This window comes from Misgurnus anguillicaudatus, chromosome 12, assembly GCF_027580225.2.
Source record: "Misgurnus anguillicaudatus chromosome 12, ASM2758022v2, whole genome shotgun sequence".
In the NCBI taxonomy this organism is placed as follows: domain Eukaryota; kingdom Metazoa; phylum Chordata; class Actinopteri; order Cypriniformes; family Cobitidae; genus Misgurnus; species Misgurnus anguillicaudatus.
Genome location: NC_073348.2, coordinates 28,251,191 through 28,278,056, shown reverse-complemented (window position 1 = coordinate 28,278,056; position 26,866 = coordinate 28,251,191). Strand labels below are relative to the sequence as shown.

The window sequence follows — 26,866 nt, the reverse complement described above, 5'->3', positions numbered from 1 at the left end:
GCAGTACCCTTTTAAAAAAGTACATCTTCACTTCATGTAGTTTAAGTACCTCAGAGGTACATATTGGTACCAAAGAGTTCATATTAATACCTCAGAGGTAAATATTGATAGTTACTCAAAAAAAGTAATTAATTACTACTTATTACTAATTACTTTCTAAATCCTGTTAAGTAAATGATAAAAAGATAGACTTGAAACGGACCAAAGAAATCATATTAAAGTACATAAAGTCCAATTCTCACTATTAATTAACTGTTAACTACTTTTGCCTCAATCTACACTCACCTAAAGGTTATTAGGAACACCTGTTCAATTTCTCATTAATGCAATGGTGTAATGGTGTGGGGGATGTTTTCTATGCCCCTTAGTCAGGGCCAGCGTCATGGGGGGGCATTCGCGGGCAGTGCCCCCCCAAACAGGTTGTTGTGCCTCCCCTTACAAAGTTTTTTATTAATTTAATATATATCAAGAATAATTAAAATAAATTAAACTTTGAATGTTTCATGACTTGTAATGTAACCAAATGAGGAAAATATAGTTGATATATGCTTTCTTTAATTAAAACAGACCAGTTTCTCTGATTGGATGTATTGCCGCATCTCACCCGTCTTACGTCTTTAGCATATTTGTGACTTGATACTAGCAACGTGTTTTTTCGTGGCATTTTATGGATCGTGTAAAATATGGATATTAGAACATTAAGAACAAACCAGCACCGCCTGCTTCATCTGACTTCATGCAAACACAGACTGGCTCAAACTCAGAGATTAGAGGTCGAGGTGGAATTTACAAATCTACAGGACACTGTTTTAAGGAAGTTTAATGTTCGTACACGCCGTCTTCAGCTATTTTAAAGGTAAGTTAGTGGTGTTTTAAATTATGTAAGCTTAAATGTGAAGTGTGGCTGTAGACCATTAACAGCATTACGACGTGATTATGGTAAAGCGGCTTTTTTAAAGCTAGGACGCGGTGTGCGCTGCGCTATGAAACCCATTCATTTCAATGGCTTGCGCCGCGCGAGAGCGGTTTGTTGTTGCGTCGAGCAAAGCGCGAGCGCAGCCCTTAGTGCAAATTGGGCATCATTTAAATGCCACGGCCTACCTGAGCATTGTTTCTGACCATGTCCATCCCTTTATGACCTCCATGTACTAATGCGCTATGAATAACCTACATCGTACCCTTACATACGACTATAAATTGGACTTAAGACTTTAAATTTTACTTTTAATTGATGTTAAATCCACTATTTTATATAATTGACCTACAGTCCATACATAGTATTTAGTTCAATTACATCAGAAGTAATTGTAATTAACTTAATAACTAGTTAACCCAACACTGAGTACCGCAAAGGTACATATTGGTACCAAATGCATACAATTCTGTACCTAAATGGTACATATTAGTACCTTTACTGCCACAGTGACAGCTTGGGACCATATTTTTTGACAGTTTAGTGACAGACACATTTAATCTTTATTAACTGTTATTGTAATAGTTGTAAATAAGCATCATGCCTGTTTGTTTTTTAATAAGCAGTAGGGGATTTGGCACCATGTTTGACTTGGAGATTCAAGTGGTTGTCTGCCAATTGTAGCTCATTCTGCTGATGGCTGGAATGCTTTTAGTTTCAAATTTGCTGTTGGTTAAACATAATCATTACACTGTGTGTACTTCTGTCAGGTCAGTTTTAGATCTGAATGTTTCCTTTCAACAAATAAACAGGATGTGTGAATGAAACGGTATGATACATTTGCTAGATTTAATATATTGTATTAATCAAATGTATCATCTACTGTATAAGGGTGATTGTCACGAAAATTGGTTTTAAAAATGTCAAGCATGAAAATGTAAAAATTGCTTAAATTTACTTTTTTTCCCACCAGACATTGAAAAACAAAGTCTGGAGTAAATGGGAACATTAATTTAAAAACTTTTACTTATCATTTAACACTTTTTGTAACATAATTTAAAAAATTTTGTCCTAAAAAATCTCATTACCGCAACAGTCAGAAAACATCAACACTGACATATTTTCAAAATGACATGACAAACCTGAAAGAACATAATTTGGAGAAAGTATTATGTTTCTATTAATTAAATTAACATTTAATAAGCAACATTTAATAAGCATCTGTTGCGGTAATGATAATCAAAATGTCGTGTAAGCATTCTGACAAGACAATATTTCAAATTAACTGTAAAAAAAAAATTCTTACCTGGTAGTCATCTTGAAGTAACTGGTCCATGTGCTTGGTCACTCAAAATCAAACTTTATTAAAATTCTGTATGTGTGCTTAAACTGTTCTCAAAAAGTGTTGCGGAGGATGAGAACATCAGGCATGGACACATAATTTTCCTAATTTTTCTTCATTATTATTATACATGAATATTCAGTAAATATTTTTTCTGTCATCTAAAGTAGTCTAGCAAAACATTCATTTATTTTTTTTCTTAATATTTTTGTGTTAATTTTATTAAATTACAACATAACGCATGTTCAAACACAGCCGGACGCATTGCGGTAATGAGAATTTCAGCAGAAAATGAGATAAAATTTCCAATTATAAATTCTTATGTTGAAATCACACATTGTGCAAGGTAGAACACAGTATTTTGTTAATTCTGATGCTCTTTAATGTTACTATATTACACATTTTAAAGCTAAAATCATTAGTGCCGTGGTGTTTCAATGATTTCGTGAGAATCACCCACGCTATAGACTTAAATACATTGGATGCCATATGTTTTTGTGATTATTGCTTAAATTATGCACATACCGACATAAATCTTTTACTGTGTGCGTGACATAATTTGCTGAAAGCGAATGATGCAGTGATTTTCTAGCATGCGACCCGGTTGCTGAGTCACTATGCAGGTGCTGTTAACTTTTGTTACCCTGTGATCACGAAAGCTTGATGTCTTCACATTAGTGTAGTGGGACTTAAAGGGATTGTGTCATTTTTCTTTCTCTTGAAATGATACGGTTTGATATGCCTTTGTCACCAGTCACATCAGTCACCAGATATCGATCTTGCAAAAATGCAATTTATATCTAAAAAGATTATACAGAACTTGAATACAGATTTTTTTAAGTACCAAATTTTTATATTTTTTTGTGTATGTCTTGATAAATGATGCTATTGCTATTTGTCCAACTGTCCACATAAGTCAACTTTACAAATGTGTAAGAAAGTGTCCTTTTAAGCATCAATATCGCAGTGTTAGACAGATTTGCATGTGTGATAAAGATGTTTACTTCAACGGGGAGTCTGTGTGAGAGTTGGACGGAGAGATAGACAGACGGGCAGAACGTGACAGAAGATAAAGCGCGCAGGAGAGTGTGATATTGCTCTGAATTATATAAGAAAAAATGATATGATAACACCATATGGCAGTAAAGTAACCCAATGAATCATTCAGAGACTTTCAGGCTCATATTTTTAGAGGCTTGTCAAGCTGTCAAAAATCGGTAAAGGGCAGAAAACATATTGTGGGATGAATAGATGAGGGAGACTGAAAAGAGAGAGGCAACGAAGGAGGCAGGATATCCTCTGGCTCTCTAACATGTGCCATCGCCGATGAGCACAGCTGAAGCTCATTTGAAGAGCTAGGCTGAGAGAGAGAGAGAGAGAGAGAGAGAGAGAGAGAGAGAGAGAGAGAGTGTAGGCTGGAAAGAAGCTTGAGCAAACCAGCTGTTGTGGAGCAGATCGGCTGCAGCATTACTTCACATCTCCGTTCTCTGACGTCCCGCGCAGATCCTGGACCTTTCGCCCCATCTGACCCTCACTGCTACCCCCAGGCGCGCGAACGCCCCGGATCAATGACCAACACTATGATTAAGTCCAGTTGGTTTTATGTCAAGTTCAAATATAACGAGAAGGTGAGTCAATGCTTGTAAGCTTTTTCATTATTAACTCACATTTGATCACTTTCCGTGTTGAACTGGGTCTGTAATCCTAAATCTATTGATTGCTATTGATTTGTTGATAGTGGTGTGTTAATAGCTGCGTGTGTGTGTGATAATTTAAAATTCCCGTCTCATGCGTCCATAATAGTCGTGCAGGCATTTTGATGTATTGAATATTTAATTTGAGCTTGACTGTGCCAGTGTTTAATGTCATTATTGTAGTTATTTGAGAGAAATCGGTGATGTTAATATGGATTTGATTTGTCTGTGTGTGTTTGTACGAGTAGGTGGGTTTCTGATTCAGGTCATGCCCCTGTCCTCTACTGTCCTGTTCACTGTTTTAAAGTTTAATGGAGGCTGATATTTAATTCTTCAGAGACAGTGGGAGAGAGAGAGAGAGAGAGAGAGAGAGAGATAGTGTGTTTGTAGATGTGTTGTAAGAAAATGATGACCCTTTAGATGTGTTTTCCAAGGGGAACAAACGGGTCAATGTAAAGAATCTGTCCATCCATGCTGTCCTGGGTTTGTTTTGAAATCTCTCGACTTGCGAAAGGTCACTGTCTATATGAACTACACTGTGAAATATAAACTGGCCCTGAACTGATCCTGTTACCCACAGACCTGATGTATCACACTGTACTGAAGGTCAAGCAGGGATGACAGTACCTAATGGTTACAAAGCTCAGATGTCTACACCAAAGGTTGCAAGGTTCATTCTTGTTTAGGGGCAACTTTGAAAGTAGAGAACTAGGGTGGAATTCCACTCCTGGTTTTAATAGAGGGTCTGTATCGGTACTTTGTAGGTTTTATTTAACCAGACTGATTAATAGAGGTTAAAAACAAACTCTACCAAGATTTGTGCGTGGATAATACATCTATTTTTTATCTTTCATAGAATTTGCAATAAATATTGTACGAAATCAAATAAAACTTAATTTGCCGTCATTAAAGGGATAGTTCACCCAAAAACTGAAAAATCTGTCATCATTTACCCACACTCATGTTGTTACAAACCTCTATAAATGTATTTGTTCTGCTAAACACAAAAGGAGATATTTGTAATGAAGCAGAAAATAGAAGCACTATTGACTTTTGGAAAGATATTACTAGGGATGTCCCGATCCGATATTCTGGATCGTGTCGGGGACGTTTCAGGCTTTTCTGCTGAATTTGGGTATCGGATCAATGACAGATACAATGACCGATATAATTCCGATACAGTGCGTTAGCGTGGTGGTGACAAGCTATTAAAAGGACAAAGCACCATAAATGTTTTATGCACTATATTTAAAGTCTTTTAATAAACTCAATAGCATCATGTTATTAACTAGACTTATGATATTAAATAGCTAGACTTAGGCACATCAATTCTACACCCAGAATGTGCATAAAAAGCGGTCAAAAGCATAATTCCCAAAATAACCATTTGCACACTAAAGCTTTTTTACTATGACAGTTTTACGCAATTAAAGCTCCCGTTCTGTCTGTGATTTTGAAGCTTTAATTGTGTTTATAGTGGGCAATATAACATGTGTTCATGTTTCACGTGTAAAAAAACACGGTATTTTTCACACAATTGACTTATCTGTATAGCGCTGTTTTCACTGTCCTCAAAACAGGCTGATGTCTTCCGTGTTTTGTGAAGTCCCTCCTTCAGAAATACGTAACAAGTTCTGATTATGTAGTTTGTTTAGTGTGTTGTGATTCGATAGCAGCTTAGCTTAGCAGAGCCGTTTGAGCCAAAGCTGGTGACTGACGTATTCATGTGGGCGGAGTTTAGTCAACGAACTGTTTTACCGACATCATTAAAGCAGGAAATAGAGGGCTGTAGTCCAAACCGGCCGTTCGTTGTAGGCTTTTAAAGAGGAATTCTATTGAAGAAAATATATCGCCTGGCAGTGAACTTTGAGCTTTATCATTTTACAGGTATTATTTATGCTATTATAGCAACATTAAACACTAACTTGGGTTTAAAAAATGGTATCAGGAAGAACGTGACCTTTAAGGAAAAAATAATTAGCATACTTAATTGATCAAACGTACCTATTATATGTTCTCCTAAACACTGTCATGATTAATAATTACTAATGTTTCCTGTAACTTGTAAATAATTTTAAAGTATTGATTTTTACATTTAAAATTATACTAGATGTAGCAGAAATATAATATCGGGTGATATTTGAAATTCTGGTATCGGATCGGAAATGAAAAAGTGGTATCAGGACATCCCTAAATATTACTATGGAAGCCAAAAGTGCTCAAAAATGATTTATACAGGTTTGTGACAACATGGAAATGATGACAGATTTTCATTTTTGGGTGAACTGTACCTTTAAATAATTTTCTTAGCATGGCATAGTAAGGGTAGACTGTACGTTATCCTACCTACAGTATTACACAGCTGCTTACGGAGTAAATAAATAAATTAAGTGGTTAAAATGACCACAGAGTTATATGAGAAGCAATAAACTAGCACAGTTTATTGCAAACTTGCAATACAGTTTTATGGTTCTGGGCAGGCACAATCTTTATTTTTGTAGTGAACTTCATATTTTACTTTGTTATGCTTTAATTCGGCAGGTACTGGCCAACTTAGTTATCGGTATTGGCAAAATCCACAACCTTACAATATCTGCTTTCTTTTTTTTACAGTCTACAGAATCTGCCAGGTTTACATTTCACTGCTAGTTGTGTGAAAATCTTGAGTCTTGAATCAAAAGTATGTTGACTTTATAAAAATCGCTTAGGAATAAAATAAAACTTTTTTTTAAATTATGTAGTTGAATTTCACAACTTTCCAGGCTTGAGAACCATTGCATTGAAAGAGCACCAATGGTCCGATTCGTGATTTTATCGTCTCTTTTCTTGGACTACAACAAACACACGGTTGTAGGCAACAGTTTACTTCCTGGGATTGGTGATGTAGACAAGAGACCGACATTATCTTAATTCCTCCCGCTTTGGATTCAAGCCTGTAAGTTAACTCCTGTTAGCATTGCATTGTGAGCGAATCTTTCAAACATGGTAAGGAGCGTCACATTTCATGCTGACGTCAGAGGTATTCAGGCCAATCACAGCGTACAGATTAGCTGGCCAATCAGGAACACAGCGTTTCAAATCCGTGCGTGAACTCTGGAGCTACAAAAATGTGTTTTTTAAACCATAAACCATGTGAACACATTGTATACCAAATACACAAAATAACGTTGTTTTTTAGCAATGAAATAGGTGCTCTTTAAACAAACACTTGCGATTATTAAAGGTTTGATGCATCTCTGACACTGCCAGACAGAAATATGTGCTGTCAGTTTTGCTTGACAGTGCCCATATGAATGCTCTCTGTCATTTGGTCCCCTCAGCTTACTGCCCAAGTGTGCTGATGTGACACATGAACCCATATAATCGAACCCGGCACCAACAGCGTTTATAACTCTGTGAGTGTTAGACTTGCAGTGAGAGGGTTTCATATGAAAGAGATGAGGTTCATACTCTGGACAGGAGAGCGGATGAGGGAAGGGAACCATGACAACCGCCTGACTGCTCAGCTCCCTGGTGTGTGACAGAAGAGATGGAGAAGCTCCTTTAATTCAACTCGTGAAGCATGAGGGTGAAGAGTAAAAATATTCGCCACACAGCTGGTTAGCAGAGCAATGGATAAGAATTGAACTGAAGGCGTGTGCAGTAATACTAGCGAATGAGTAACTGGACTTTGAGTCACATACGTGAGGTTTCGGTCTCATAGCGTATGGTGCTTTTAGGTTCTTTCCAAGGACTTAATCCATTCCTCTGTTGGAGTCAATGCCGAGGTCTAGAAATGACTGAAATTCATGTGTGACTTATGTGCTGTTTTCTTTTGAAGTGATACGATACTATAAACTTTCTTTCTTTCTCAGAAATCTCATTAACACTTCCTCATATTCATACGTATTTTTCATAATGCATATTTTAGGAATAAATGCGGATTGAAGAGAATTTTCAGCAACCATAGGGCTACAGAAGATGTGAAATATAACACAGACAAGTCATATGGGCTCGTGTAGTGCTGCTTTTGTTATTTTTGAGCTTGACGGTGAGAAATGATGAAATAATTTTCATTTTAGGTGAAATGAATGAACCCTTAGTTGCGATGTGAGCGTGTGAAGATTTCCGAATGAGATTTTTGTGTACCTCTGGATAAAAAATCTGGGTCTCATAGAGAAAAAGCTTTGCGTTGTGAATGTCTGTATTACACATCAAACTATTTTACTTTAAGTCCATTTACACCTGCTATACCATTTACTGTGTGCCACAGCTGTCAAGCTGTGCACCTAAAAGATGTCTGACGTCAGCAGGTGGACAAATACATGTACAAAAATTCAGATTCAGCCTTGTGTGGGCTATAGACTCTTTTATGCAAAATAATAGACTGGCTAAAACGATCACCCCTCTTTTTAAAGGAGTTCACAAACAAGCAGGGAAAATAAGATATTGTGAATTTCTGATTGTTTGTGCGCCGCACTATATTTTGGTCTAATTGCATCAGAATGCTTTTGTTGTTTTAGTTGATGGCTGGAATATAATGAATAGTAAACAGTGCTCGCAGAGACACACGCAGAGATAATTTTAGTTATTATGGCCTGCTTTTATACTACCCTAGTTTTATACCAGCTCGTTTCTCTGCTGTTGATGGAAGCCACGTTGGGTTGGTTGAATCGAGATGGGTGGTCTGCTTCTAATAGAGATGCAGCATGCTTTGCTTTCTCTCTGGGTGGTAGCTTTAATTTGTACCGTAGGACACACTTTGTATTTTTGATAACGTCAAAAACGGACATTTGTGTAACTGAATAAATTGGGAAATTAAGTTAAGTGCGTTTTTCTCTTTTATAGTGAAGCACAATTGAATACTGACATGCATGCTGATGCTATAGATGGACTTGGGAGAGCCCATGTTTATTTATTCTTGTGCCTTTTTATAACCCTTCTTTTGAGTGAAGCTAAATACAGGCTTTGTGGCCCAAACAGTGTCTTTGTGATTGTGACTAATTCCTCGCTTCTGTTTTGGGTTATTATAGGGGATAAATGACAAATCCACAAAACTCCAGATGTTACTGAGATTTTTGAACACTGGTCTTGCTGCAAACATCTGTCAACCAAACATCTCAAAGAAACAAAGGCAGAGATTATCGAAGGCGGGGGTTTCAAAAAATGTTTATGGCAGGGACCCCCACATACTGATGAACCTTTAGCGAGTGACCCCTTTCCTTAAATATATATCCATATATTTTTATAAAGAAACATTTAAACTGTGTTAGATGAATATTAATTGTGATATTAACTTTGCAGTTAAAAACTGTGAAAAATATGGTGACATTTTTCATTACTTATAGCTTGCAACCATAACACAGGTGGTAAAATGGACAGCAGCATGCTGAATATAAGTTTATCACAAGTGGCCTTTTGTTGCCAATACATGTAGAGAGGTTGGTGCAGAGAGTCACACACAAAACATGATGGTACATGGAAAATAATGCTTTATACATAAATTAAACAACAAAATGTAACATAAAGCCCATAATGTATGTAACTGGTAAAAATAAAACAGGAAACATAATTATTTTAATGAAATATTATCAAATGTGAAGAGTGTTGCAGGGAATTGTGGGAACGTCCTCATACTCTTTTCACTATAAATTTTACACATTTGAGTTAACTAATATCTTTAAGTTGAATTTACTCAAGTTGAACCAACAAACCGTTGTTTTTACGGTGCAGCAACTTGCATTTTTAATTTAAAGAAACCATCATTTCAACAATATTTTACAGTTAAATAAAGTACATGTAGGATCATGTTGAATATTATAAAGATTTTCACCATAAAATTTATGATAATTAACACCTTTTACTTTCAAAAACCGCATATTTTACTTTAATTCACCGTAAAATAAATGTAATTTCTGGCTTTACTATAACAGTTTTAAACCGTATATGTCAAGTAATTTTTTACTGTAGCATTTGTACTTTTTTCATGTTGAAATACACTTTTTTACCATGTAGCTTTGCCCAATATTTTGTTTGCTTAAATTTAACATCAAACCAAATCCCATACAATATGTATTCTGTTTGAAGTGTATTAACTCTTTCCACCGCCATTGCTGAGTTATCTCGTCAATTAAAAGAAAAAATTGCATGAAAAACGTGTTCCTGATGAGTTTATATGGTAATCTGTAATACCGCGATTATCCAATAGATGGTGGAGTTACCCAATTTATAAAAAACTGAAGAAAAAAATAATTTACTCATTTTAAACTCTGTGTATGTTTTGATCTGATCTCTAACAAAATTCCTTCACAAAAATCCTATTTTTTCAGCTTTTTGCTAAACAGTTTGTATTTTTTATGAAAAATACCCATATTTAAGAGATTATAACCCGAGAAAAAATATAGATAGGATAAAACTTTTTTTCCCGTTTTGTTTATTTGTTTGTTTATTGTTTGTTTGAAAACAGAGGGTCTGGGGCCTATACCATGAAGCCGGTTTAAGTGGATAGCCAGGTAAGTTTAAGATTAGTTTGCGCCAACCCTGGGTTTTAGGTACCATGAAAGTAGCGCGGCTGTAATCAGTGTTCGTCGCCAGGGTATCTTACGCTGCACGGCTAACCTGCCCCGGGGAAGGTTATGTTCTGGATTCGAGATCTGAGACTGCAGTTTGACCAATCAGCTGCGAGCAAAGAAATATGTAGGTGACGTAACTACTAGCGTCTACGCGCAAACTTTATTTATTTGTATTTTTTTATTGAACATATTCAAATACAAACATTAAGGCATATTTAACAATCACTATTTTCCGTGTTGATACCGCATTTAAAGAAAAAAGAGGAAAAAAACTAAGAAAAAACAAAAAGAAAAGGAGGGTGAGGGTCTTAATCTTAAACATCCAAAGCAGAAGTCTCTCCACGCAAATTGTTAGAGCACTTCGTAGAGAGAGAGAGTTTTTAGTTTTCCCTTGCCCAGTTATTTGTATGAAATATCTAGATTTTCCACGGAAGGAATCTCTTATCTTTGCAAACTTCTAGCCTCACATAAGAAATGTATTACGTTGAATCCGTGCCCTTACTGTACCTTATGATGTGTATTGCGTTGCGCTTTTTTGCAAGTGGTACATGTATGCGGTCGATGGGGAAAACACAGTTTGCATGCGCAAGGTGGTCCTCGCACTGTAAAAAAGCCTACATTAACAGCTTCATAGTGTTCCCCGGACATTTCCCGACCATGTCTTTAAAAGAGGGCTATTAGTATTATAAAATTCTCTGTAAGATTATTAACAAATTTAACAATGTACAAAAAAAAATGTTTAAAAAAGCATGTTTCACTTTGGGTACCTAAATATATTATACAATGAAGTACATGTTAATGTACATGTTATATTAAAAAGAGCAGAGGCAGTATTATTTCGCTCTTGAAATTAATCTTCATACTTTTGTATAATTAGCTCATGTTCCTCCGCTAACAAAATACACTGCTCGTACGTGCTCCCTCTATTTCTATTCCGATTGGTTGTTCGGTGCCGACGTCACTCTTTTACGTGAACGCGCGGGTGGAGTAATCATAGCCTAAAGATCAAAGCCTGAGTTGACAGAGAAGGTTGATAAGCCGCTTCATGGGACCAATAAAGCCTGATTGCATCGGTTTGGTTTTGTCAACTCAAAACCAATCCTGTAACCCCGAGTTTGTTCAGCTACCTTCATGGTATAGGCCCCTGTTCTTTCATTTGATATATTTGTATGTTTATACAGGATATTTTTAGAAGAAATTTTTCCTGGAAGGCATTTTGTGACACTTTTGTGAAAATCACAAAAAAATGATGGCGAGCAACTTTTTAAAAAAGTCTAGCGGGGAATGAGTTAAAATGTAAATTTTGAGATTGTGTTAACTTTAAAGGTGCAGTGTGTACATTTTAGCGGCATCTAGTGGTGAGGTTGCGAATTGCAACCAACGGCTCCGTCCACTGCTCACCCCTCGCTTTTGAAATACATAGAGAAGCTACAGTAGCCTCCACCGGACAATCATGTCATCATCGGAGACAACTTAGTAAAAAAATTTGTCCGTTAAGGGCTTCTATAAAAACATGGTGGCATAAAATGGTGACTTCCATGTAAGGGGACCCTCGGTGTATGTAAATAAAACGTCTCATTCTAAGTAGGCTTGTTGCGATAGTCGGTGAAACGATGAGTACCGGTGCTTCAGCCTCTCACCGGTTAGATCACTTGCCCACCGCGACACCGTCTTTCACCATCGTTTTGATATTTTCTTGTAATTAAATTATTTAGTTTCTTTAGAGAGGGCAAACACTTACAACTGAATGTGTCTGCTGCCTGAATTCAGCGGAGCTGAAAGCACGTCATCACAGAGCAGCGGCTGCGGGTGTCAGATTTCATTTATTCCTGTCAGACTGCTTGTATATTATTTTGCATTTCTGTCAAGAGATCCTTCTAAAAATTACACACTGCACCCTTAAATCAGATTTTTTTAAACTATTGACATCACCGATTTTAGCCAAAGTAACAGTTTTCAAGAAAGTTTAGATGAAGAGATGGAAGGCAGAGTTTGAATCAAAGAGAAGCAGCCATCTGTGTGAGCGAGCAGCAAACAGCTGCTGGAGAGGATGCAAGATGTCTGTACCGAGACTGACAAGATGGGGGATGACAGGAAACAGATTTCCTCTCGTTTTTTCCCACTCGCCGAGCAAGGCGAGCGGGCAGCACGTGTGTTGTGATGCCTCCCCAGCCTCCAGATGCTGCTGTCCTCTATGTGTCTAAAACACAGCATGCTTCCACTCGCCCTCATTTACATTGTTTATCATCAGTTTTCATGTTTATGTCTTCAGAATGTGTGTCTTGTTTGCACTCTCTTCCTTGCAGATGTGCTCCTTAAATTTCCGCCTGCCGCAGTGAACTTGTTTACCAGAGGCAGGGAATATAGACCCGCTTGGTTTCAGATTCATGTGTGCACCTTCCTGTCTGCACCTGACTCATTTGACCCACGATTTTTATTAGGGCTGCACAAAATGTGTCTGAAATTGTCAAATCTAGCATCTATTTAAAGTGAAACTTTAATTTTCCAGCTTCCCTAGAGTTAAACATTAGATTTTTACCGTTTTGGAATCCATTCAGCTGATCTCTGGGTCTGGCGGTACCACTTTTAGCATAGCTTAGCACAATTCATTGAATTTGATTAGACCATAGCATCGCTCAAAAATAACCAAAGAGTTTCGCAGTGATATTAAGCAGAAGCTAAAAATAGTCCCCTCAGTAACTTTCAATAGCTGGGGACTATTTTCGGGCACTGCGTCATATCATTGCGCCTCCTGCAGCCATGTTACAGAAGCAAAATCCTTGATTATTACGCCAGAATGAGAGTATAGTTCCTAACCATATCCGCCTAGAAAATCACTTTTAATTTTTTGTCAGTCTTAGTACACGATGTCACTACAGAAAAGTCAAATTTTAAATAGGAAGAATATTGAAACTCTTTGGCTATTTTTGAGTGCGATGCTAATGGTGTAATCAGATTCAATGGATTATGCTAAGCTATGCCAAAAGTGGTAGCGGCAGACCCATAAATCGGCTGAATGGATTTCAAAAGGGTAAAAATCAAATGATTAACTTTAGGGGAGCTGGAAAATTAGCATATTTTTTTAAAAAAGTGGAGTGTATTAAGTGATAAAATTATCGACTACATGGGGACTTTAACTCAATGTCTGGCTGTGTTATATAACCTAGTGAGCTGACTACCTAGGGAGCCAAAGTTCAATGTATAGTGTACAGTAGGTAGACATTTCACTTTTTATATACAGCCTCTATTGACTGTACTGAGACCAGCACTGAAAGCACCCCCAGCACTGATAGCACCCTCGGGACGTCTGTCATTTTTATTCTTTCTCCTTTTCTCCTCCTTCATCTCTTTTTCCCTCTCTCAACGTGTTGAGAGGAAGATGCCTGGCAGCTGCTGAGGCAGTGAAAGGTCAGCCTGTCGTCGCGGCAACACGATAGCGAATGGGAGAAGCTGTCATCTCTCTGCCATTTTGATTGACAGGCTGCCTGGGTGAATTAAATTCTGTGGAGAAAAGGCTCGATAAGGCAGAGCTGTCACTTTACCGAGTCCGTAGAGCCTGTGGCGTGTGTCTGTGTGTGTGGGTGAGCGGATAAATGAGAGTAGCAAGCTATATAAGAGGAAAATAATATGAGATGGACAGAAGGACAGGGTGTTAAGTGTGTCTGATAACCTGTGAATGTAAGATGGTTAAGAAGTATAACATATTTTGGTCTCTGACACTTGACAGAAACAGAGATGACAGGGAAATGACGAGAGCAGGACTTAATCCCATTAGCACCAGAGCTTCATGTTTTTCCAATGGTTTTTACTTTACACTGTCTTTATAATGGCTTTAATTGCCTTTTTATCTTTGCAAAATCACATTTTCTTCCTTTTATGTACATGTTCCAATTGGTATAGACCGACTGACATGTCAATTGACCCTCCCTTATTAACACAGTCTCACCCCATGTCGTCAATATTTGACGACACTTGACCATTCGTCAATATGTGACGGGGAGGGTATACCTTTCGCGTCATTTTTTGACGAACTGGGGACTTCAATACTATTACGTCCGTTGCATTCTCTTCTCCTATTTTCTTACCATTTTCGCGTCGGTTTAGGGTTAGATTATGCAAAATTAAACAGTGTATGCGAAATTAAACAGTGTACGCGAAATTAAACAGTTGTCACCTGGCGTTGGGGTTAGAAACAGTTGTCACCTGGCGTTGGGGTTAGAGTTAGGTTTGGGTAGGGATGTCATTATGTAAATCTAACCCTAAACCGACGCGAAAATGGTAAGAAAATAGGAGAAGAGAATGCAACGGACGTAATAGTATTGAAGTCCCCAGTTCGTCAAAAAATACGACATGGGGTGAGACTGGGTTGCCCTTATACACATTCACTTACCAAGAGGTCTTCCTGTGTGTGCGCACTTGGAAAAACTAAAGGGTGTCAGTCTTCGAAGTCTCCATGTTTTATTAATTATGGGAGCTGAAAGACGCGTCTCCCTGTGATCATTAATGCATGCACCAGATAACGTATTTACATGTTCTCATGAATAATTCATGTCCTGAGAGGAAGAGTAGAAAGAGTCTGGTGTTTGGAGAAAGACCCTCTGCCCAGAGGCTCTTGTTCACTGTCTGTGTATGTATGTGTGTGCATACGGTACCGGTTTTAATGTTGTTCATGGTTAAGTGGAGGATGGTTTCAAGGTTTAGTTGAAACATCTTTCGTGAATATAATTATTCATACACTTGGCTGAAAATTTACAAGAAAGGTTAGAGAAATATGTGCACAATTACTATTTCATATCTACTGCAATTCCAGGTACACCTTTCTCTCTGTCTCTATTTACCTTTCATATGGATATTCAGGCTGATGTTCAATTGATATAATTTTATAGGTCCACTTATCTAGAAATGATATTGATCAGCCATCTCATTTGCCTTTCAATTTGCTTTTTTATTTTTGATAGAGCTAAATTATTGATCAGTTTGATTTAATAATAAATTAACTATTATGGGTTTTTTCTGACTATTAAAAAAATCATGCCCAACAGAATAATGTTTATGAATTTTTTATGAGTTTATGATTTCCCAGACAGGGCTTAGTCCAAGACTAAAAAAAAAACATCTTGCACTGACATATCTTAACATAAATCAGTGCCATTGTTTTGTCTCAAGATGCACACCAGTATTGTTTTTTTGTTGTTGTTAGGTATGTTTGTGAAAACTTAAATATCCTAATATAACTTAGACCTGGTCCTGGATTAATCTAAATGCTATCCAGGAAACTGCCCCTAAATGTTCATTCTTAAAAATCTTAAGTTTGGAAATAGTCGCTAATGTCTTATCTGTTTTCTCACTTTATCTGCGCTCTCTCTCTCTCTCTCTCTCTCTATTTATGGCACTTTTCCATTGCATAGTACCCCCCGGTTTGGTTTGGGTCTGGTCAGCTTACTTTTGTGAGCTTTTCCACTGGGTGCAGTAAGTAGTACCCAATACTTTTTTGAGTACCACCTCGGTCGGGGTTCCAAGCGACCCGAGTTGATACCAAAACGTGACGCGAAAACACTGTAGATCACTGGTTGGTCTGAGAGAATTGTCACTACCATCGTCATCGCTATAATGTAAAAGATTAGCTTTACCTTCATGCTAGCTTGCACTGTCTCGAGCAAACCTGTTGTCATCTGTGCTTTGCTGTAAGTTCCCAAACTCCTTTTTAGCGATAAAAGACATCCACAGGTTGAGAATCAGGAACACCGTAACAGTTTTTTCCAGACTTGCAGTTTGTGGCGGAACATTTGCGATGGGCATGTCGGCATGTAAATGCAACTTAAATGAGGCTCAGCGGAGCTCGTCGACTGACGCCACGGGTGTTTGTACAAAAACTGTCATGTGAGACAGAGGTAGTGATACACGCAATGTGCAAACTTCTGTTTGTGGTGGTCAAATTTAATTGTGTGGCGGATTGAGTAATAAAAAAATGTATGGGAATGTTCAACAACGCTCTCACTTGTATGATGTCACAGCAGTAGGCAGCGCAAATATAACGACATGCTTATAATCCCTCCCACTCCAAAGTGTTACTAAACTAAATGAAAAAAAGTTAACCAAGCCAAAGTGAGGTGAGCTGACCCAACCTGACCCAAACCGTGGGGTACTATTCAATGGAAAAGCACCATTAGTGTTATCAGTCAGTGTAATAGTCTCCAGGAGTGTTTTAGTACATTGTGAGTTGCTGTATTGGTCCTCATTGGAGTGTTCCTCTGAGCACCAGCGCACACCCGCTTCACCTTGTTGGTAATTAGGATAGATTGGGTAACAATTTCATTAATCACTGTGCTTGGTTTTCAGTTTATATAGAAACTTTTAAAGACATGTTATTTTAATGTGTGGCTGCATTACATGTACAATTTCCATGCTATCTGTATAGCATACAGCAACCATTAGCACATCCCTCATGGACTTGGCTTATTTTTCTTGGTTAATAATTGTGGAGACCTCCCTAATGTAATGTTATGTAATGTAATGTACATAAAAATCTTCATGGTCACAGCTCATTTACTTTGAAATACTGAAAAAAATCAAACGTGCATCTTTAAGTTTTACAATATTATAGGGCTGTGAAATTTTTTTACAAAAAAATCTTAATTTGAACAAAACAATAAAGATTCAGTAATGTGTGTGCTTTACTTCACAGACAAGGTTCACAGAGTCAAGCGTGAATGATGCTCGTGCCAATCCGATGCTTGTATGATCGAAAATCACCATTTTACACCGACTGATAACTCAGTCAAGATGTAAAGCTCGTATAGCTCTCTGGTGTCTCTTGACATTTGATGTTTAAATATGAGATGATACGAGGGAGCTTGTGATGGCGCTGTACATTTTGCACCTGACTGACTGTATTTTCGTCTTACCAAAAGTGCCTCAGTGATGTGAGGTGTGTTCGGCTTCACAGCATTGCGCATATCGGTGGGTTGGCCCAGCATGGGTGCGTGTAGGAAACAGTTATCTGTTTGTTTTTGAATCATGCATGGTACTGATGTCACACGCCGGTATGCGCCGCTCACCATGAACACGCACCCAGTCTTTACTACCACAGCATTTGTAATGCTAACCAGACATCCAAATGCCGCAATAAATGCCGCCATAACCTGATGAGAAATCGAGACTCATCAGACCAGGTAACATTTTTCCAGTCTTCAACTGTCAACTGTATTTTGGTGAGCTCGTGCAAATTGTAGCCTCTTTTTCTATTTGTAGTGGAGATGAGTGGTACCCGGTGGGGTCTTCTGCTGTTGTAGCCCATCCGCCTCAAGGTTGTGCGTGTTGTGGCTTCACAAATGCTTTGCTGCATACCTCGGTTGTAACAAGTGGTTATTTCAGTCAAAGTTGCTCTTCTATCAACTTGAATCAGTCGGCCCATTCTCCTCTGACCTCTAGCATCAACAAGGCATTTTCGCCCACATGACTGCTGCATACTGGATGTTTTTCTCTAGAAACCCTAGAATGCGTGAAAATCCCAGTAACTGAGCAGATTGTGAAATACTCAGACCAACCCGTCTGGCATCAACAACCATGCCACACTCAAAATTGCTTAAATCACCTTTCTTTCCCATTCTGACATTCAGTTTGGAGTTCAGGAGATTGTCTTGACCAGGACCACACCCCTAAATGCATTGAATCCATGTGATTGGTTGATTAGATAATTGCATTAATGAGAAATTGAAAAGATGTTCCTAATAATCCTTTAGGTGACTGTAAATCTCTCTTTAATATCTGTGGCGGTATCCGTCTTTTTGTGTGTGTACACCGCATCTGTTCCGTGCTCATGTTTGTTTTAAAAGTGTGATAGTGTGTCTCTCTTTTATAACACGCTCCAACAGTGCGTAGCAAAACAAAGGAAATGCATTGCATGATGTTGGGTCTTGATTGGCACTCTCTGTGTAAGCGGCCCCTCCTACTCCGGGGATTTATCTGCCAAAGCGCCCACGCTGCTCTGCTTTTAATAATAATTATCTAAAATCGCACCAATTAGCCCGCGGCTACACAACGAGCGGGGGGTTGAAGGAGAACAGTAAGCAGAAAAGTATACAGAAGAGACTGGGCATTGGAAGGGCATGTGTGTCTCTTTATATTCATCTAATATGCCCTAAATAAATATTAGTGTCATTTATAAACTTAATTTGTAATAGCCTAGCGCAGCCTCTAGGTCTCTGGGCTTTAAGGTCAAATCTTTCGGCTCATGCAAATGGCACAGCTTTAATCTGGTTGAGGAAATCAGAGTTTATATTACACTTTGTGACTTACAGCTATACATTTTATCAATACTTGTGTTCAAGCCCATCCATGACCTCATCGCTAACACAATTTGCCCCGAGATGAGTGTAAGTAAAAGGCAGAATTTACATTTTTGAAAACTGTTCTTATATGTAGATATGTTTTGGGACACTTGATTTGGGGTGTGCACTTTGGTTTCTATGAAAACGATTATAGTGCTATAATGTAATATCCTGCTATCAATATTACCTGATTTCGAGTAATGTTGCTATGGCGGGTCATGGTTTGTATGCAGCAGCACATCCCTGTTACATTCCCTCCCCATCTTCTCCATCCTGCTTCATCTTCCCTTGCCTTTGTCTCACCCAGATCTGATCCGTGATCATGTAGCACCACCTGCAGGTCAACAGCGAGGTTACATCCTCTACACACAGATGCCCACATTTACATACAGGCACATGTGAAATATCTTGCAGTCTCTTATGGAGGCAAGTTCAGTTTTACGGCATGTACGCCCTTGCTTTGTATGTTCATAAAAAAAAATGTATTTGCACCGAAAGCTCATATGTTATGTCATCAATATTAAATCGCAGAAATGAGAGCAGTGGAGCATTAATACATTAACTCATTAACTATACTGGTTTTTGCCGCATGCAGGGTTTCGCTTGTAAGAAAGTTAAATGTCACGTCTAAAGCTCACATGCACCTCTAATTCCTTCATTTCAAATCCCTCTTTGTAGCTGCAGGCTTTAAAATAAACCTTGTGTATCCTGCATTTGCATTCTGCACACTTCTGCATTATTCATAAAGCAATTGGCTTTCATATTCCCCCCGTGCAAGCCTAGGGCAAGGGCTGTGGTGTGCGTACACCTCACATCTGTGTCGTATTTACACCTTTGTGACTGCACATGTGTTTATTTCCTATAATATTTATATAATACAATTTCATGAACTCAAGTCTGGATTTTTCCATCTTTTTCTCTGAATCGAGGATTGTTCGGGGCTTTGGGAGGACCTGTTATTGATATCATAAGATTTTTATTCTATATTGTAAGGTCATATTTTGCATGATTGTCAGCCAAAACGATCTGATTTTAATGTGAAAGCTCTGTTATCGTCAGTAAATGACTTTGTTTTAGTTTAGCCGACTGCAGCTTATCACAGACACCTCTTAAAGCTTTTCAAGGCGATGTGATAAGAATATCAGGCCTCTGAATGCAAGCACGAAATACGCAATATATATCCACTTCCCTCATGTTTACACAGCGTGGCATGCTGATATCAGTCATTGGCAGGGCAGTCAATCTTATCAGCCTCGGCCAAGGTCCAGAGACATGCATGATGTGTTTGTTTTCACCCCTCATTAGGTGTAACAAAGCTTAATTAATCCTCACTTATCTGTCAGCCGTTCATTCATAGACATACGCCGGATATCATTTTCCAACTCCGACAACTACCGTATGTAACTTACCCCCGCTGTCGAAGATGTTTGTACAAGACGTGTCTTTAAATCGCATTACCAAAGAGGTCAAGCAAATGTATGTTCAACAAACAAAGACAGGTGCCGTCATGCCACATTCAAATGCATTTGTATTCTTTACGTTTCCAAAGTATCGTGTTGTTGTAACAAGGAAACACTTTGTATGCTCTCGACAAAGTCGCCTTATCCGGGCATCTCAAATGACGGCGAAAACTAATTTTCTCACGCAGCCATTTCACCTGGTGTATTTTCCATCTTTGTACCTTCGCCAAATTGCCACTCACAGGATTGCAAAACTCATTTGCTGTGTTTACTGAGAGGAAATGTGCCCGAGTCCTGCTCTGTCCCTCTGCAGGGCAGCGAACGCTTAGCGTACACACCGCAGAGACAAATGATTTGCCATTGCCCGCGATTTCCTGGATAGTGCAGTGGGGGGGAGTCAGGAAGTGGGTCGGCGGGAGGGGAAGTTGCGGCCAGGCAGGGGAATTGGCGGCCTGCTGGGAAGGAGATGGCTTTCCGCGACACAATCCGCATGGAAGCTGTGAATCCTGAAATTGGGGGGAAAGAAGAGGGAGGGAGACATAGCTTGGCCTGAATTTGTTCAGTCTGTGCCGCCCTTCCTCACTTATGCCAATGCATGTTTTTACTTTCTATGGTGAGGGAGGGTTGTCCTGAATGACACGGCAAAACTGAATATGCGTGTGTGTGTAATTGAGTTTGGATATACAAACAAATTTGTGAATGTTGACTGTGCATAGCTTATTAAAAACGTAGTGTAGTCTGGAGCCTTAGTTGTTAAAGGTGCAGTGTGTACATTTTAGCAGCATCTGGTGGTGAGGTTTCAAATCACAGCTCCACAGCTCAGCTCTCACTTTTGAAACACATAGAGAAGCTACGGTAGTCACCACAGGACAAACACGTCATTGTCAGAGACAACTTGGTAAACAATGTTTGTCCATTAAGGGCTTCTGTAGAAACATGGCGGCACAAAATGGCGACTTCCGTGTAAGGGGACACTCTTTGTTAATAGATAAAAACGGCTCATTTTAAGGTAATAAAAACATAACGGTTCATTTTAAAAGATCTTTATACACAACTAATAATAGAGTTATGTAGATTATTTTGCATTTCTGTCAAAGGATTTTTCTAAAAGTTACACACTGCACCTTTAAACTGGGGGCTCTGAGATTTTAACTCTTTCACCGCCATTGACGAGTTAACTCGTCAATTAAGCAAAAACGCTTCCCTGCCATTTATTATATTATGTTTAATTCAAATTTTAAGTTTTGGGATATTTTATGTGATACATTTTTTGGGGGGGGCATTAAGGGATGCACCATGCACAATAGGGATGCATAACGATTAATCACGATTAATCTATAGCAGAATAAAAGTTTTTGTTTACATCATATATGTGTGTGTGAACTGTGTATAATAATTATGTATATATAAATTTGCACACATGAAGAAAAAAAGTTAGGAAAAAATTATATATTAAGTATTTATATTTATATATAATATAAATTATACATAAATATACAAATGTACATGTAAACATTTCTTAAATATATACATGCATGGGTGTGCATTTATCCATACAAAGTTATTATACACAGTTCACACACATATATGATGTAAACAAAAACTTTTATTTTGCTATAGATTCATCGCGATTAATCGTCATGCATCCCTAATACACAAGAGGGGCCCCACGCCGAAAAATTAGAGAACCACTGGTCTGGAGTATTGCCCACAGCCTTGAGTTTCTTGTTTTTAGGGTATGTTTGTGTGTGTGTCGGATGTCTGTCTAGTATTGTTTTACATGCAAGGTTATCCAGTCAGTGATAAGACTCAGTCTCAAAGGCCGGTTAGTCAGTCTGACCTTGCATTGTGAGCTGAGAATATGCAGGTTGGCAGGGTATGAGGTCAACACACCCACAGTCCCACAGTAGCCTGTTTTAGGATTCAAAAAAGCTACAGGTTATTATGTTTTCACTCTGGCGTGAGTTTTCACTGAAGCACACATGACACTATATGACATTATAATTTGTTATGTGTGTGCGTGTGTGCGTGCATGCATGTGTGTAGTAATTAAAGTAAATTATATTATAGCAAAGAATAAATGTTAAAGGGACATTCCACTTTAAAAAAAAAAAATATATATATATATACTCTTTTTCCAGCTCCCCTAGAGTTAAACATTTGATTCTTACCGTTTTGAAATCCATTCAGCTGATCTCCGGGTCTGGCGCTAGCACTTTTAGCATAGCCTAGCATAATCCATTGAAACTGATTAGACCATTAGCATCGTGCTAAAAATAACCAAAACGTTTTGATATTTTTCCCATTTTAAACTTGACTCTTCTGTAGTTACATAGTGTACTAAGAGCGACAGAAAATTAAAAGCTGCGATTTTCCAGGCAGATATGGCCGGAACCACACTCTTAAACTGGCATAACAATCAGTGACTTTGCTGATGCAACATGGCTGCAGCAGGCGCAGTGATACCACGCACTGGTTACTTTCAATGGCAGGGGACTATTTTCGGGCAGTGGGCAATATCACTACGCCTGCTGCAGCCATGCCACAGCAGCAAAGTCACTGACCACTACGCCAGAATGAGAGTACAGTCCCAACAATCTGTCAGCCTTAGTACATGTTGTAACTACAGAAGAGTCAAGTTTAAAATAGGAAAAATATTGAAACTCTTTAGTTATTTTTTTGCTCGATGCTAATGGTCTAATCAGATTCAATGGATTGTGCTAAGCTATGCTAAAAGTGCAATCGCCAGACCCGGAGATCGGCTGAATGGATTCCAGAGCGGTGGGAATCAAATGTTTGACTCTAGGGGATCTGGAAAATGAGCATACTTTCAAAAAAAGTGGAATGTTCCTTTAATGATGGTTAAGTAAAGTGACCAAAATATATACAGTACCCCCATGTGTCACTTTGGCAAGTACCCCTTATTGGGTCCTAATATGTACTATTAGCTACAGATATGTATAGATTTGGTAACAGTATGTATGTACCTTTGAGATACTAATAGGAAGCCCCAGTGACAGCTTTCATCCATTTTTCTGACAGTGTATGCTGTTTTTTAACTATTAATATGTTGCATTTTGTTTAAGCATATGCTAAATGCACAAATGGTAAAGGATACTGCTGGCATTCACAGTCATCTGGACCCCAGGGATCTACAATTAATGATCAAGCCCTGATTTGATGCCCCACTGTGTAGTAAATACAGGCTGTGCCGCACTTCATGGGTGGATCTCTGTGTTCAGACAAAGAGGGATTAATATGAAGCATGGGTGGAGCAGAATTTGCTGTAGGTGGAGCTCTTGTGTCGGAGTTCGATGTCAGTGTTTTCCACCTGCTGGTAGAGGACAGGACGGCTGCCTTTGTGCACGTGTGGGTGTGCACGGGTGCGAGCGTGTTAAATTGTGTGTTTCTCAGAGGCGGCAGGTGAGAAATGAGCATATATGAGGGTTTTTTTTTAGTCTGTGAATGCATACGGTGTGCGTAACCCCAATTAGTGGTGCATTTTAAAAAAGATTAATTTTCTATCAAATGTTAACATTCAGACCAGTGTGGTTGACTTTACATCTAACAGTGCAATGATGTATCTGCCCTAATGAAGACGTAGGACTATAGTCTCCCCCTAGGTTTCATTTGCATTGGATAAATGTGCCTGCATACGCACGCGTGCCCCACCAATAATTTCAGGCGGCGTTTACGGTAGGCGTAATCGCTGTACGAACACGAGAGCGAGCGTTTCTCCTCACGGCTTTCACTCCCCCTCCCTCCCGCAGTCTGCCGCAGACCCTCCATCTCTGTGGTCTGTCAGCATGCTTTTTCATTTGGCTTGTTGCTACAGGGGGCTCGGCGCTGGCAGATTACAACTCGCCAGCCAGTCATTTTCGATTTATCTGAGCTCTCCGTGCCCCCACCTCCCTCCCCTGCGCCTCGCTCTCGCCCCGGCCGGCATCCATCCGCACGCACACATGCACGGCCATTTGTCAGACCCTCCTTCCATTTCTCTCCTCCTTCCATTTCTCTCCTCCTCCCGTCCTCCCTTTTTCGATTGGCACGAAAATGTAGCTCGCGAGCACGGAGACGAAAAAGAAATATAGTGTCAGGGGAAGCGTTTAAGTCGGAGGAGGCAGCTAGGGTTGTGTTATTACTTAGGGCTCTGTCACCACGATGACCCCAGAGAGTGGAGAGTATCGATCGCTTGTCACTCAAAGCATTCTGCAGATTGCATTGACAAAGCTTGTCGAGGCCTTTAATAGCGAGGTTAGCAGCCTTGGCAGAGGCCCAGGAGAAAACTCTAACTGAGCCCCATTACATGGTGGCTTTTAACCAGTCCCCCGGCCCACCGACTGGATTGATAACAGTAAGGAAGTAATTTTAGTCTCATAATTGCCTTCCTGTGGTTGACATTTGTGGCCCTTAGAGCCTGTAAAAAGAAAAAAGAAAAGCCTATCACAGGCAGACAGAGACAGTTGCCATTGTCTGGAACGAAAGCGACGTTTTTGTGTGGAACAAAAAGTACATTTCGGGATTCAACAATGAGGATTTTTGTGCTGGACAGTGATTTGGATTTAAACCTTTACTTTTGATATTTACACGGCCTGCACCATCAAAAGTGTACATTTATGTTTTATCCGTATGTTTTATGAAGAATATGTTTTATATTTTCTATTAAACCGAATAAATCATTTAATAAATGTTCAACTGACAATAATAAAGCAGCTATAATTGAACTCTGTTACAAATAGGGGTGTAACGATAAATCACGATACACACTGATAATGCATGTTCGGTATTAACTCCGTATTGCGGGGGCAATATTATGCACAGCTCTTTCACGTCCTACAAGCCTTTGATCAGTATGAAGTCCTTCAATCAATCTAAAATCACGGAGAGTTTGAGTCGTTTATAAAATGCATTCAAAAAAGCAGCACTCGTCAAACATAATCATTATAAATATCATGAAAATACCTGAAAAGTTTTGAAGAACAACAATATAAATATGCTTATAGCCATTTCCTGGAGCTGCGTGTGTAAATGGCAGTGGCGGCGGCGCACGATGCAAAGTTCGTCACAACATGTATGTAGCCCGTCATGTGTGTGGTTCATAATTTCGAGCGATCCTATGTGCATCACGTGTCTTGTCAAAATAAGTGCCTGCTCCATATGCGTCTAAAGGGTTTATGATAAAAGAGACGCGTTGCCAGATACACGCATAATCTCATGCGTAATCAAAGTTTACTGTTAAGGGAGTGTCTTGCGTGTATTTTGTGAACATGAGCGTCTCTTTTATCATAAATCAGGGGTCTCAAACTGGCTTGGGGCCATTCCTGAGATTGACATTTCATCGGAGGGCCGCAGAGCTATTTCCTTTAACCTGGGCACTTTGATGGCTCTTTTTCTTATCTGTAGTTTATCTGTTGCATTACATCTACCGCTCTGCCTCCCTATGCAATGTCTCCATTAGAATCTGTGACTTGTAGATGTGAACCCCACCGCTGCTCTTCTCTGAGTAACAGCTGATATCCACCCGGAAGTAATAAATCTTCTCTGGACAAACACTACAATGTCCCGACCAGATTAACTGATCGCATGGTGACAATAATATGATTGACGCGAGGTTCAGATGAGGAATTAAAATCCGACGCATTCCGTTATCCTCGCAATCACGGAGCGCGCGGCTGGCTGCGTAGCAACAGGTGACGCCACGGAGGGTGACACCATGGAGCACAACTTCCACTCCCGATCACTTTAGAAAGTAAGAAACGCCTTGACTCCTTTTAACACACGTTGTTAGACTCGACATGTGAACGAACCCTTAAACATTTAAATAAAAAATCAAACGAATATGAAACAAAGTGAATAAAAATCTTTCTGCGGGCCAGATTATGTTTATTGTTGAAAGGTGCCAAGGGCCGGGAGTTTGAGACCACTACTGTCATAAATGGTTTTGACGCGTGTGCAGCAGGCACTTACACGTGATGCACATGGTTTACGTGACGCAAAAAACACATATTTTGAAAACACGAGAAACAAACATGACACTGCGGACACATATTTTGAATTTGCGCCCCTCGGAAGAGCAGTCACGAACCGCCACTGATAAATGGTACTTTTTTGTGGCATATATTGAGTTTATGAACAAGAGCGCCCTCTGGCTTTTTATGTAGCGGCATTTCACCATAATTCATTTAGAGAAATCTCACGTTACACCTCTAGTTACAAATCACAATTAGACTTATTCTTGTGTATAGTCCGTGATTTGTTTATTTTTTACAGTTTCCTTCATGCATTTTCAAATAAATGTTAAAGGCACAATATGTAGGATGTTTGCATTAAATACAAAAAAAACGACACCCCTGTTCATAGGGTCGCTTATCAAGGGTGTTATATCCGAGCCATCTTCGGTTTTCGTTTTTGCATTTGACTTCATGCGGCACTGCACACACTTATCAGTCTATGACGTTAAAGGCGCTGTGTGTAGTTTTCGCGGCTTCTAGTGATGTAGATAAAAACGGCTTATTCTAAGGTAATAAAAACAATACAGTTCATATTGTAAGGTCTTTAAAAACCACTCAAATATAG

At 39.0% G+C, this 26,866-nt stretch overlaps 1 protein-coding gene across 7 annotated transcripts in view; it reads left to right on the top strand.

Annotated features, from left to right (window-relative positions):
* The window catches only part of auts2a (activator of transcription and developmental regulator AUTS2 a), a 400,535-nt gene that overhangs the window by 143,894 nt on the left and 229,775 nt on the right, over nt 1-26,866 (top strand). The window contains exon 1 of one of the 7 annotated variants that reach the window (XM_055208398.2): nt 3,729-3,883. The exons of the other annotated variants lie outside the window; for them this stretch is intronic. Within the exon in view, the coding sequence (XP_055064373.2) occupies nt 3,824-3,883 (60 nt within the window). The 5' untranslated portion in view covers nt 3,729-3,823. Of the gene's footprint in view, nt 1-3,728; nt 3,884-26,866 lie in introns of those variants that run through there. 7 annotated transcript variants of the gene reach the window in all.